We start from the raw sequence: 14,480 nt of genomic DNA, 5'->3' as shown, positions 1-14,480 counted from the left end.
TTTATGATGCTTTTATGCTTTGTTTTTCCAGGGGGAGAAAATGAAACACTTTATACACACACTGATCATGTTAATTGGACATTTGAGTCTTACACTGGACTATACAGTATGTTCACATAACTGTCTACAAAACATACAGTAGGCTATAGACTTGAAGTCCACTGCAATAACACTGTTCATATTGTCTATGAATGAAACGGCCCAGCCATTGTAGTAGCACTGTAGCACTTCAGAGTTGACCCACTAGGTAGAAGAGGAACTGCCTTGAGGGCATTGAGCTGACAGAAAGCGCTTGTATGACCCAACACACTTACAGGGTTCCTATCCTATATCCTCCCTTCCTCTTTTCCTAACCCCTCCTTGTAGTTAATTTTGTGAAGCAAACGAGGAAGGAATTATAGGAGGATGGAGGAATGCAGGAGATACAGATATAAGAGATGAGATGACCTGCTCACTCACGCATCACTTTTAAAGGGATATTCCACCATTTGGGGAATTACACTACAATTTTCTAGGCTGATTTGACATGGAACTATACCCTCATTCCAGCGCAATAATAAAAAAAGACCATGGGCGCAGCAGCACAATGATATCATGCAGCACCTGAAAATAGTCCCCGTGGGCTAACTTCCAGCAACAAGGTTGAGCTGCAGCAGACGAATTGGTTATGACTTGATTATTATGGATGAATGAGAGTATTTTCAAAATCGCCCACGTTTTTTTTCTGTTGGTCTTATTACACTTTTTAACTTGAGAGGAGACAAGTTTTAAATAGGAAAATTACCGGAAACCTTAGTCACTTTTAAACGTGATGCTAGCAGATGAGATGCTAATGGTCTAATCCGATTCAAATATCTATGCTAGGCTGGAGCTAAAAGTCCTATCGCCAGACTCAGAGAAAGCCTGGATGAACTGGAGAAAGGTAAAAATTAAATTGTTTAACTCAAGGGGAGGTGGAAAATGAGTGCAATTCCCCAAATGGTGGAATATCCCTTTAAGAGATGTCAATTACTGATGATGCAGCGTATCACCTCTTAGGCTAGAATTAACAGACACGCAAATTGCAGAGAATGTGAACATATACCAAACCCTAAAAATGTCATATGACCACAATGCAATGCGTGAACAAAACAGGCATGAACTTGTTTTTGAAAAAAAAGTTTGCATGGGAGTTCATGATAATTCCAGCATGAGGTCTTTTCTTGGTCTATCTACTAGTTTATCGTCACAAATAAATCCCTATGAACTTGTTTGAAACCGAAAGTTGACAGATGTGGGAGGGAACTTGACTTTGGCAGCTTGGACCAATGATCGCACAATTCCGACTGAAAACGCTTCCACGTAGGATCAGTGGCGGACCTTACTTGAGTACATTTGCCACACTCAATTACTGTTATTAAGTCACTTTTTCTTTACTCTTCTTTACAATTTTGTTAAACCTTTTATCTACAGTACATTTCTAGGCCAAATATCTTACTTTTTACTCCACTACATTTTGTGACAGCTGAAGTAGGCCTACAGCTGAAGTTCCTTTTGGAAAAAAGACTGTCCAAATACGAGCTACAGTAGGCTTTAAAGAATGGTGCTGCCTAACATTTTATTTTTATATCCACTATTTACTGTACCTTGTTGACCCCTTTTCACAGTATTAAGGTTACCATAACTAGCCTCATGACGCCATCGAGCAAATGATAGACAATGATAGATAGATATGCAATGATAGACAATCTGACACTATCAAACACAAAAGGGAACGCATTGATTTGGTCCATTTTGGCAGAGGTTTGTGTATATACAGGTGCTGGTCATATAATTAGAATATTAATCACTGTACATATACAGCACTCAATACTTACTTGGGGATCCTTTTGCCTGCTCTAAAACTTTCTGGTAGACGGCTGCGTTGACCTTGGACCTCAGAAAACACAGTGGACCAACACCAGCAGATGACATGGCACCCTCACTGACTGTGGACACTTTACACTGGACTTCAAGCAACATGGATTCTGTGCCTCTCCTCTCTTCCTCCAGACTCTGGGACCTTGATTTCCAAAGGAAATGCAAAATGTACTTTCATCAGAGAACATAACTTTGGACCACTCAGCAGCAGTCCAGACGCTTCTGACGCTGTGTCTTGTTCAAGAGTGGCTTGACACAATTGCGACAGCTGAAACCCATGTCTTGCATATGTCTGTGCGTGGTGGTTCTTGAAGCACCAACTCCAGCTGCAGTCCACTCTTTCTGAACACACATTTTTGAATGGGTTTTGTTTCACAATCCTTTCCAGGGTGCGGTTTTCCCTATTCATGGGTTTCATCAGGTCCCTTTCCACAGATGTATAATATCAAGCACCTTATCAATGCAGATTGCATGGTGCTTGATTACTACACCTGTGGAAAGGGACCTGATGAAACCCATGAATTGCTTGTACACTTTTTTCTACCACATCTTTTCCTTCCCTTTGCCTCTCTATTAATGTGCTTGGACACAGCTCTGTAAACAGACAGCCTCTTTAGCAATGACCTTTTGTGTCTTGCCCTCCTTTTGCAAGGTGTCAATGGTCGTATTTTGGACAACTTTCAAGTCAGCAGTCTTCCCCATGATTGTGTAGCCTACAAAACTAGACTGAGAGACCATTTAAAGGCCTTTGCAGGTGTTTTGAGTTCATTAACTGATAGGAGTGTGGCACCAGGTGTATTCAATATTGAACCTTTTCGCAATATTATAATTTTCTGAGATACTGAATTTGGGGTTTTCATTAGTTGTCAGTTATAATCATCAAAATTAAAAGAAATAATCACTTGAAATATATCAGTCCATGTGGAATGAATGTATACATTATACAAGTTTCACTTTTTGAACGGAATTACTGAAATAAATCAACTTTTTCATGATATTCAAATTATATGACCAGCACCTGTATATACTGTAAATACATATGCAATGAAAGAGAGAGAGAGAGAGAGAGAGAGAGAGAGAGAGAGAGAGAGAGAGAGAGAGAGAATATCTATTATTGTGTCACTTACACAAAATAATATCTTGTTTCACTATTTTGCTCCTGTGGTTTTAACGAACTGACTAACTGAGGTACCTGACTAAAAGAAAATATGTCCTTCATACAACTATACATATATATACCATCAACAGGATGAAATTGATATCAACACTTGTTGTATGTAAAATATACAGTATGTATTAAAGTGTGATATTGCTGCATAGTAATAATAATAATAATAATAATCTTTATTTATATAGCACTTTTCAAAACAAAGTTACAAAGTGCTGTACAATATCAACATAAATGAAAATGCAAATATGACATAATAATATAACAATCAAATAATATATACTAATTCAATTAGAACTTAACATAAATTTGAAAAAGGAAAATAAACTTACACTGAAATAAAACTTACTGAAATAAAACTTGACACTGAAATAAAACTTACTGAAATAAAACTTGACACATAGTGTGTTTGTTCGTTTAGCACTCTGAGGCCATGTGGTCTGAGATGTGAGAAGAGAGTGTGTATCTGTAAGCCCTGAAAGCATGCAGGAGTTAGCACTTCAGCATCTAGTGTTAGATGTGCTGACTTCACATGAGGAGCTGTGTTTCCTGGGCTTGTGAAGAGCAGTGTCTGGACAAGTTAAGCATACTCTCACAGGACCTCCTGCTCCACACAGACTGAGCTTCATACAAGTCTACAATTCATCAACCAGCTGATCCACAACCAAACTGGCACCGAGAAACATGGCAAGTCCAACCTCTGTCTTTGTACATCTCTTCTATTCCTCTCTTTTCATCCTCTCTCTCATTCTTTGTTGTATTGTCTTTAACATGTCCTCATCTCTTTTACTTTGTTCTTTCTTGATGGAAAGAAAGACTTAGGTGTTTGTGTGTGTGTGTGTGTTTGTGTGTGTGTCTTTGTGTGTGTGTGTGTGTTTGTGTGTGAGTGAGTGGGGGACTGAGTGAGTGTGTGTGTGTGTGTGTGTGTTTGTCTGTGTTTGTGTGTGTATGACTGAGTGAGTGTGTGTGTGTTTGTCTGTGTTTGTGTGTGTATGATTGAGTGAGTGAGTGTGTGTGTGTGTTTGTAAGTGAGCCAAAAGCAACAATGCTCATGAGTCTCCTCTTGCCTTCCCATCATGCAGTGGCTCTCAGGACCACCCTGTGGTTTAATGTAGAATAGAGCGATTACTCACAGAACACAACAATATCACTATTCCGTGTTGTGTACCGTTTACACAGGTGTGCAAGTGTTCCATGCTGTCTTATGTATTGCCTCTACAGGTGTGTGAGTGTTCCATGTTGTGTTGTCATGTTGCCTACACAGATGTATGCAGGTGTGTGAGTAGTTCATGGGAGTAGGGATGGACTGGGTCTAAAATAAATCTCCTGGACTGTCTTCCAAACAGGCCCAATTTGCACGCACACACACATAGCTGTCTATCGTAATACAGTCTCACAGTAGGCTACTATGCCAGTGAAATTATCACATTCAAAATAGTCAGTCCGTTTTTACAAAAATTTCAGGGCGGAACAAGACCCCTCCGCTGGCGCGTCGGGGTCCGGTTCGCCCTGTCGGGACTTATTTTCCCAATAATGACTGGCGTTCTATACATTATCCCTTACTTATTGTCCATAGCAGTGTGCAGGTGTGTGAGTAGTGTATTATGTGTTATTGTCCATAGGTGTGTGCAGGTGTGTGAGTAGTCTGTGTTATGCTGTGTTATTGTCCATAGGTGTGTGCAGGTGTGTGTCTTCTCCTGTGTCTGCTCTGTTCTGACGTCGTCCTGGCTGAGAGTAACGGTGTGGACATCAACACTCTCAGGAAAATCATTGACTACTTCCAAGCCAAGTGAGTGACCTCCACATGAGTCAAAAGCACACAGCATTGGACACATTAAGTTTTGCATTTATAGACAAAATAAATCACAAATGTGAAATTATCAATATTTGTTTTCCAAAGGTGGGAAATAGTCACATTTATCGCTATATAGGGTATATACTGTATATAGGGGATATATAGGGGCAGCCGTGGTCTACTGGTTAGCGCTTCGGACTTGTAACCGGAGGGTTGCCGGTTCGAACCCTGACCAGTAGGCACTTGAGCAAGGCACCTACCCATCACTGCTCCCCGAACGCCGCTGTTGTTGCAGGCAGCTCACTGCGCCAGGATTAGTGTATGCATCATCTCATTGTGTCTTCACTGTGTGCTAAGTGTGTTTCACTAATTCACAGATTGGGATAAATCCCTCATGGGATCAAAAGAGTATATATACTGAAATACTTACTACTTATATGTATAATATTAACAATAAAAAAATCAAAGGTGTGAAATATTAATTTATTCACATTTTGATGTGTTTCATTCATTTATGTATTCATCCAAATATTAATGTGATGTGTGTTTACTGCAGGTTCAGTCCTGGTGAAAATAAGCCTTACGCCGTGGCCATAAATGTCCACCAGGATTACTGCTCCTCGAAGTTCGACTCCATCCAGGACAGGTTCCTCCCCAACGACACTCAGCAGGCGGTCCAGAAGGGCCTGAAGAAAAGCTTCTACAAAGGCCAGGAGCTCATGGCAGCCAAGACGGTGGCCATGAAGGTCCAAAAGCTCAGCGTCCGTGCCGAGTACATCCTGCTGTACCCGCCCAACCCCAGCAAGTCCCCCTTGCAGGTTCTGCTGGACAGAACTGAACCGGACAGCTGCGTCGTGTTCTACACCCTCACGGCCCCCTGCGTGAGGACCTGTGCCAACGTCAACGGCCCCTACAGCCTCCTTCCGGGCCTGGACCTGCTCACCAAGTACCAGGGCCCCAAGGCCTTTGTGTTCTCACAGCCCTGGAACGGTGACGAGGATGCTTCCGGAAGCTTGAAGGAGATTGACCAGCATGTGCCCCTCTATCGTTGCACGCATCAGTGTGTCGCCTGCAGGGGTAGTCAGGGAGATGACCCCATCAACAAGGAGTGCATTAATTAACACAATATCGCCCACATCACCAAGGACTGCATTCACTAACACAAGATCACCCAAGACTGCATTAACTAAAACAGGGTGACCCACATCACCATAGGCTAACACAAGTCAACTCACAATGATGTTGACAAGAGACTGTATTTTGGGGTGGCCATACAAATAATTTTATACATTTTCATATCTGTATATAGCAACATATATATACATATGCTTAATTGTCTGGGTACTTTGTAATAGTACTCATATAGAATCATAATAGAATCATTTCTTGAGTGCAACAGAATAAAACTGTCCCTGATTGCGAAATTCCTTTGCAAAACTGTTAACTTATGAGTTAACTTTCTGATCTGCACCACTGGAGAACACCGGTGCTCAATAAAAGATTCTTGCTTGCTTGTTTGTCAGTTTGACACTGTTGTCAGTTCGACACTGGTGTACAGTGGTGGGAGGTGTGACGTGAGTGGTGCGTATGTTATTTCTAAGAGTAAGCATTTAAAAGCCCACAGATGACCTCACTTCACACATAGAATGGCACAGTTTAAGTCCCCTATTCATCATCACTGACAACCTGAGGAAGTTCAGCTCGACTATAACTCTCAATATCCCGATTTTGACATCCAACACTGGCACCTTCAACAACATGGCAAGTCCCCACTCTCTGTCTGTCTGTATGTATTACTAGTCTTACTCTTGTTTGCATTATTATATCGATGTATTGGGTATGAGTATATGAATCATCTGATGATTTTACCTTTTAGCTCATGAGCCAATGAAAGGGTTATGAATGATACAATAGGCAATTTGTTTATGCCACATGATAGCCATAGCATTTCCATAGAGTGCTCTCCAAATAACCATCCAACCAAACAATAAATGTGAATTAAAACACAACTTCTAGATTGCCTCACTTCACCAACCTGTAATTCGCCTTATTCACCCGGCGGCCAGAACGAGGCTACAGGGTACACTTACACCTCAGTCCAGCAGATGGTGGTAATGCACTCCGTTTGCAAACTGCCAGAAAAAAGCTCACCGAAAAAGAAGAAGGCCGCTGGCCTGTTCTTCTTCTACAGTGAGTTTTTTTTGGCAGTTTGCCTCGTTCTGGCCGCCAAGTGAATAAGGCGAATGATCTAATGAGCCAGTTAATGTCATTACAGTTTTTGCCTATTTGCTTACACACTCTGCAGAATTTGGCTCATTATGTCGAAACAGCCAAATAAGACATAGCAATTGGAAATAAACAACTCACACCTATGCCAAAATGAAACTGCAATCAAAACTCAACAATCCTTTTTAAAAATGTAATTACACACATGCCCATTTTAATTACTCTTTCAAATCAACAGCAACACACTGATGTGCTTTATATGAAAACACTACAGTCTTATTTGTATTGCCATTTTCTCACACTGAGTCTTCTGTGAAACTAAAAAATAGAATTTCTGCAGTACTCAGGTAAGCGTTTTTGCTTTTCAAAGTTTTTACAAAAAACAAACATTCTTACAGAAATAAAGAAAAATACAATTACAGTTATCAATGCAATACTGTAAGTCAATGTACTCAAAATGAAACAACAAAACAAAAGTAAAAAGAAAAAAACAATTACTAGAGAAATTGCTATTGGAAACAAAGGACAGTTTTTTCTTGTTTATGTGTGTGTACTGAGTGTGGCAGGTGTGTGTGTGTGTGTGTGTGTGTGTGTGTGTGTGTGTGTGTGTGTGGGGGGGGGGGGGGGTATGGATCCTGCCTTCTGTTCAGATCTTGCCACAAGTCCTCGTCGACATCGCAGGAGATGTCGTCTCGGGCCGCTAGGCAATGGGGGCAAATACAGAACTGTACACGGGTATTCAATGTAAGTACACACTTGAACTTACCTGAAGTCTATTTGTAGTGCTAAGCCTCAGACTGATTGGTGTTCAGTTTTGTCTGTAAGTGTTTTCAGGTATGTGTGTGGGTATTACCAATTACCAGGTGTGCTTGCATTTTGAAGTTCACGAAACTTGGCATGCATTCGGAGGGTGTCATAATGATCCTACACTTTCAATTTCGTGCACTTTTGACCATGAAATACGTGAAAATGGGATGGGTTGACATGGCCCCTTAAGACCAACATACAAAAAAAGGTAGTCCTCCTAGGCCCTACGGTTCTCGAGATATTCACAGAAAACTGTCTCCGGCCACCTACAGGCCAGTTGGTGTACAGTAACATAAATGAATTTATTGTGTGGCCCCCCATGAACGGAATTCGACGAAACTTAGCATGCATTCAGAGGGTGTCATAATGATCCTACACTTCCAATTTCGTGCAGTTTTGACCATGTTAGGTCACAGATTCCTGCAATTACAACACCTCATTTTTACTTTTTTGTTTTTAACTAGATGGCGCTATACATGAAATGAGTGGTTATGGAATGGTCCCTTAAGATTAGCCTCGTGAGACCATCCTGATCTCGCGAGCTTTCAAGGTTTCACTCGCAGATCAGTCTGGCAACTTTTCATTAAAGAGAATTTGGAGCAGTTCACCAAACGAACGTGCAATCAGCGCTGGCTTTGAGGCGTGACGCAAAATGAAAGATGAAAATGTTTTTTTTTTTTTAAATGTTTTTTTTTAAAAAAAACATAGTCCAGTATTTCTTTCGAAATTGAAATGAAGTTGTATGGAGTGGACTATGTTTTAAAAAAAAAAAAAAAAAAAAAAAAAAACGGCGACGAAATTGCAATTGCAACTCAGCAATCGACTCCTACGGACTTTCCCCTGAAGATGGCAGCAAATATGACAACATTTCCGGAAAGGTACTGGCTTGATGAAATTCATTCTGGACTCTCTATCCGACCACATAAAGACCTTGGGATACTTTAGGGACCCTCTACTCACTACCACGTAAGTGTAATGTTGTTTGGAACTGTAGAAGAGGTATAAAAATAGCGTTTTGTAGCGGCGAAATGACATGCCTCGGTCACTTCCAGGCGAACGAGTTTTGACTAAAAACAGTAAAATCGAACTTTCTCAAAACACATCCGAATGACATGATTTGGATGTCAACTCAACGTATGTACTCCCAATCATCCGTAAATTGATCTAACGTGCATTTTACTCCGGATAATTCCTTTAAGCAATCAGATCAAAACTGTAATACAGTACATATTCGGTCCTTATGCTGGTCTGTGATCAAGGATATAAAACAAATTTTGTTTATGCAGGTAAATATACAGTATGCACGTTTCAAGAAACATTTCTTGAATCTTTTGGAAAAACCATGAACAGTTTTCACACATGAAACACAATTTGCAGATCTCATAGACTCTTTTTTGCAAAACTCGAAACACATTCTCATGCAACAGAACACATTTTGCACTTTTGATGAGGTAGCCACAAGTGGCAAAAGTTAAACACAAAGAAAGCACAAATGCCATATGTTAAACGCACGACTTAAAATCGGTCACACTTGTTTCAAATGATGTGACACGACCAATATAAGCTAGTTCATAGTGTAAACAGGTTGCTGAACAGTGCAGGTTCATATCAATGATGGACAGAAACCAGTGCATTCAGAGTACATTATAGGCTGTAGACTGCAATGTACTTCTCATTTACAGTACTGAAATGTGTGTCTTTTCTGATATACAGATCACAATTGCAAATTTTTTGTATAACATTCCACCCTTTTCTTAAAACTGCAAACACAAACCCTCATTCTCAAAAGTTTATTTTTACTGGATTTACAGTAAATGTGACATCCACAGAGTTTTTGCTTTGTTTTGTTTTTTAGAGGCAAAATGCCTTTACTGTATTGCAAACAATGAAAGTATCTCTTGGAACTATATGAGCTGCATTGAACACTGTTTTCCATTTTTTGATGTAGTGTCTAATGACTGCTCAGTAGTGTTTTCATTTTGACAGCTTTGTGAGATGATCTGAAGACACTGTTTGGTTTTAAGCACAGGTAAAACTGTTTTGAGGCGTTTGTTCAGTTTTGCAGAGGTTGTCAGAGGTTTTGTGAATGTAGTTTGAGATTTGGGGTTTGAGAAAAGGTTGGACGGTTTCAAAAAAATTGTGAAAAACTGTTAACAGTCATTCCAGAGGAGATCTGGGGAGAAAGCATAACAGCTGACTGGCTCCATCTAGTGGCGACTTGTGGGGATAGCATGCAGCTTGACAGACTTTTCCTTTTTTCAGTTTATAAACCATTCATGACAATTCCACAGACAAGGCCATGCATTTCACATGAGAATATTCATATAGACACTATATTAAGAAAACAGTCCACGCAAAGTGTGAGTGTGTGTGTGTGGGGGCGGGTAAGGATAGCAAAAAGAGTTAGATCAGCATGTCCAGCTGTTAGTAGTGCTAAAAGAGGAGGTACTCTCAGAAGAGATAGGTCTTCAAGAGGTTTTTGAATATAAAGAGGGCTGAGGTATGTACTATAGGGCTATATCAGTATGTCTGTATGTCTTTATGTCTTTCAGATACAACCATACCTACCAGGAGTGAAGCAGTATACGCTGTGGGTGTTCATTTACTCAGGAGCAGTATAAAAAGTTTAACAAAGCAGTCATCAATGGCATGAAAGTAAAGAGAGAGTTGATGAGAAAGCAAGTCTATGACGGCAAGAACATCATCGCTGCCAGTCCTAAATGTGATCCTGGTCCAAATGAGGCCTATAAACATGCAGAGCAGAGTCCATCCTGCTGGCCAGAGGGAGGGTCACATGAGTCTCATGACTCTCCTGCCTGAAGCACTGTGTGAATGACATGAAGAAATCTATTGCCAATGATCTGTTTGGAGTCTTCCCAGACGTTGGAACAAAGGCGCTGGTGTTCACTGAGATCTAGGCAGCTGCTGGAGGAAAGTCTACAAGGCGTAAAGCTTTTGCTAGAATTAATGATATACCTCCTTATCACAGCAAAGGCAGCAAATGCTTCCAGTGTTTCACTGGTGGCAAGCTGTCAAATAGCTGCACAAAATAATCTGCCATAATGATTCCAAGTGAAGCCACAGCCACACATATGGTACTTGAAGAGTCTAGACCTAGATCACAGGCTCTTGACACATCACATGCAAAGACTAATAGTCAATTAAAGAATACACATAATTACATTGCAACTATAAATATAAATTTAAAATAAATGTTTGAGATTACTATCGACCAATGACGGTAGCTAAGGTCAGGCTCAACACCCTACACTTTCCACTCAATGCAAAGCAAACTGTAGGGGGAGGGCGTGACTAGTATGTGAATGAAAGACATAGATATATAGGCTATCCATGAATGAAACATGAATGAAAGAGAGAGCAATGCAAATTCGCTGTAAACACTAGAATAAACAGCTAGAATAAACAAAATCCCGGACGATTTTGAAATTCCGCCCTGACACATTTTTAGGTTTCAAAAAGAGGACATGTCCGAGCAAAAGAGGACATCTGGTCACCCTATTAACATTGTGGTGAACCGACAACAACCTGGCTCTCAACACCAAGAGGACCAAAGAGCTCATTGTGGACTTCAGGAAGTCAAAAGCTGGCACTCACACCCCCATCCTCATCAACGGGACGGAGGTGGAGCATGTCACCAGCTTCAAGTTTCTGGGTGTCCACATCTCCAAGGACCTCTCTTGGATCCTCAACTCCTCTACCCTGATGAAAAAGGCTCACCAGTGTGTCTTCTTCCTGAGGAGACTAAAGAAGGTTCATCTGTTAATACCCTGCACATTAGATTAGATTAGATTAGATTAGATTCAACTTTATTGTCATTGTGCAGAGTACAAGTACAGAGACGAAGATTGTGTCTAACCAGAAGTGCAAAAAAGCAGAACAAGTGCAATGTGATATACAAAGTAGGTGGTGCATAGACAGGACAAAAGATATAGTGCAGTGTAGACAGTAGCATACAGTTGTTTAAATTAAATATAAGTATGTGCAGTGTATTAACAGTAACCTTATAAGAGCAAAATAAATATGACTATGTAATACAGCAGTAGAATATGGCTATGTATAAGTGTAATTACAATATGTACATTTGTAAATAAATGGACACTATGGATGGGATAGGGTAGTGCAGTTGTGGGGTGTAAACCAGGGGTGGCAAACATAAGGGCCGGGGGCCAGATCAGTTCCGCCAGCAGGTTTCATACGGCCCCCTCAAGTGTTTTGGGTATAAGGGAAAATTAAAAATATATATATATTCACACCCAGTTGTCTTCAACAATGTGCAATGAGCCATATCTCTAACATATGAAAACATGAAAAATTGATTAAACCTAGCTCTTCAAACCATACTCAGGAAGGAGGAGGCCAAAACAACTGACATGGAAGTAGTAGAGTATTTCAAGAGAGCAGTAGCCTACATGACTATTACTTGTTTGCTGATAAGTGGGTATAGCAAAGGAGTTTATCATCAAACAACACTCTGATACCCATGCAGAAAAAATGATAATGACCATGACGATGACGGCCCCAGTGATGTCTCATTCCAATAAATTGCACCCCCTGCTATGAGTTTGATACCACTGCTGTAAACCATACCACTGTGTATGTCATACTGTATATACAATATAGTGTAATAGTGTTTATACTGCACTACCCATCTAAACTGTTCACATTGTACTTTTCTGCTTTTTTTTGCACTTCTGGTTAGAAGCTAACTGCATTTCGTTCTCTCTGTACTTATACTTTGCACAATGACAATAAAGTTGAATCTAATCTAATCTAATATAAACATACTGTAAATAGCCCTGCCCTATGTGGTATGTAAGTCCATGTGGACTTGCATAACCTGCTAAATGTCACACCAACATATTCCTTCCACACCCACTGTCAGTAATACACCCAAAAATCATGTGACTTCACATATTCTGTGTTGGTATGGACACTTCCATTTCTCCAGGGCCCATATTTGTAGATTTTGGGCATTGTGGGTGTTGTGGTGCAGAGGTTAGTAATGTATGGCAAGCGATTTTATCATTTACCCGCTAAGTTTGACTATCTGGAATTAACATTGTAGATATCAACAACGTCTTTCTGACTAGTCGCAATTACATTTTGGATAGTTGGAATTGTCATTCAAGATATCTGTAACGTAATTGTGACTAGTCGAAACGTCAGATAGAGATATCTGCAATTCAGTTTTGACTAGGCAACACTGCATTTCGGTCGTTGCTTTTACCTTACCATTACCTTACGCATGCCAGTTATGTATCCACCAGCTGCCTGCCTGCAGCCTACTTCCAAAACCCCAAAGCTGCTTGCTGTCAGATTTGGTTCCGAGGGAACAAGTTCAGTGTATCAACAACACTCAATAACAGTTTATGTGATGTGTTAATCAATTAAATTCCCAACAATTTCACAACAGCTAGTTCTGGAGTAGTCCATTCAACTAGCCCGCTTGCTTACGACGAGACTCAGGCTGCGCAGTTGGCACCCGCTTCCTTATTTGGGTTTTGGGTTGCCAGGTTTTAGCCTATGACAAAACGGTTGAAATTGAAACTAAGTGATCGTGTATGTGTAGGGTGTATTTCATACACAATCTGGCAACCTGAATGGATCAATGATTTTAAAATGAAGTTTGATGGCCATGCAAATTATGGGAGTTTTCAGGGAGAAATAACAAAACGGGAGGGTGCTGGGAGATGACCTTGAAATACGGGAGAAACCCGGGAGTGTTGACAAGTATGTATCCAGGTTACACAAATACGATGTTGGACTTTTATTTTGACAAGTTGTCGTTGTTTTGTCTTCCATATTCATGAAAGGTTTGGTATGAATGTTGAGTCATGTCTCATGAAACGGTCATGAATGCTTTATGTGCAGTTTATGACAGCTGCTATGAATGTGTCATGAACTCACCCGTCAAGTAAAGTGTTACCAAAACATATAATTATTGTTGTTCAAAATCATCATCTTTAACTAAAATGAAAGAAATTTACAGCATGAAACGTCTTCATTCTAATTGGGATAATTTTTGACCCCACTCAAGAGTGTATTGGTAGGTCATGCATAAGGGTTAACTTCCATTACTGGAATCTGTGCATTCATTTGCATGTGTATACATAGTCTATCAGTGAACATGAGCTGCACCTTTGGCTGAGTTGAGAAAGATTATTTCACAAATGGCTGGCTGATCGTGTAGAGCATTTCAAATAGAACATTATTTAAAATACATTTTGAAAACGGCAACTCGGCATACATTTTTTTTAACAATTAGTCTATACTCAGTTCATTGCAGATCCACCTGTTTCACATAAGTCATGACACAGACCATCCACTCCCCTCGCATTCACGCTCTCTCTCAGTCTCACACATACAGGTTCAGTGTCATTCCTTATTTTACATGAAGCATTTACAGTTGGACTGATTCACTGCTGATTGACTCCATTGCGCATGCTTCTTTTATCCTTTAAATAGTTTGGCTGAAATCATTAATCAGATTAATTTCAATCTGATTGAAAAAAAGTCCATGTAAACACGTCTACTGACGCAACACGATTGTGAAGTGACAAGAAG

General features: G+C 40.2%; 1 protein-coding gene across 1 annotated transcript; it reads left to right on the top strand.

The window, feature by feature from the left end:
- Positions 1-3,498: 3,498 nt before the first annotated feature.
- Positions 3,499-5,983, top strand: LOC121683472. Its single transcript, XM_042063103.1, has 3 exons — positions 3,499-3,754; positions 4,741-4,856; positions 5,419-5,983. The coding sequence occupies exons 1-3, from the start codon at positions 3,752-3,754 to the stop codon at positions 5,981-5,983; spliced, it is 684 nt and encodes a 227-aa protein (XP_041919037.1). The 5' UTR covers positions 3,499-3,751.
- Positions 5,984-14,480: the final 8,497 nt, after the last annotated feature.

The sequence above is a fragment of the Alosa sapidissima genome, chromosome 15 (genome assembly GCF_018492685.1).
Source record: "Alosa sapidissima isolate fAloSap1 chromosome 15, fAloSap1.pri, whole genome shotgun sequence".
Classification (NCBI taxonomy): domain Eukaryota; kingdom Metazoa; phylum Chordata; class Actinopteri; order Clupeiformes; family Clupeidae; genus Alosa; species Alosa sapidissima.
Note: the sequence above shows the minus strand (reverse complement) of the source record. Positions and strands in the feature narration are given on the sequence as shown.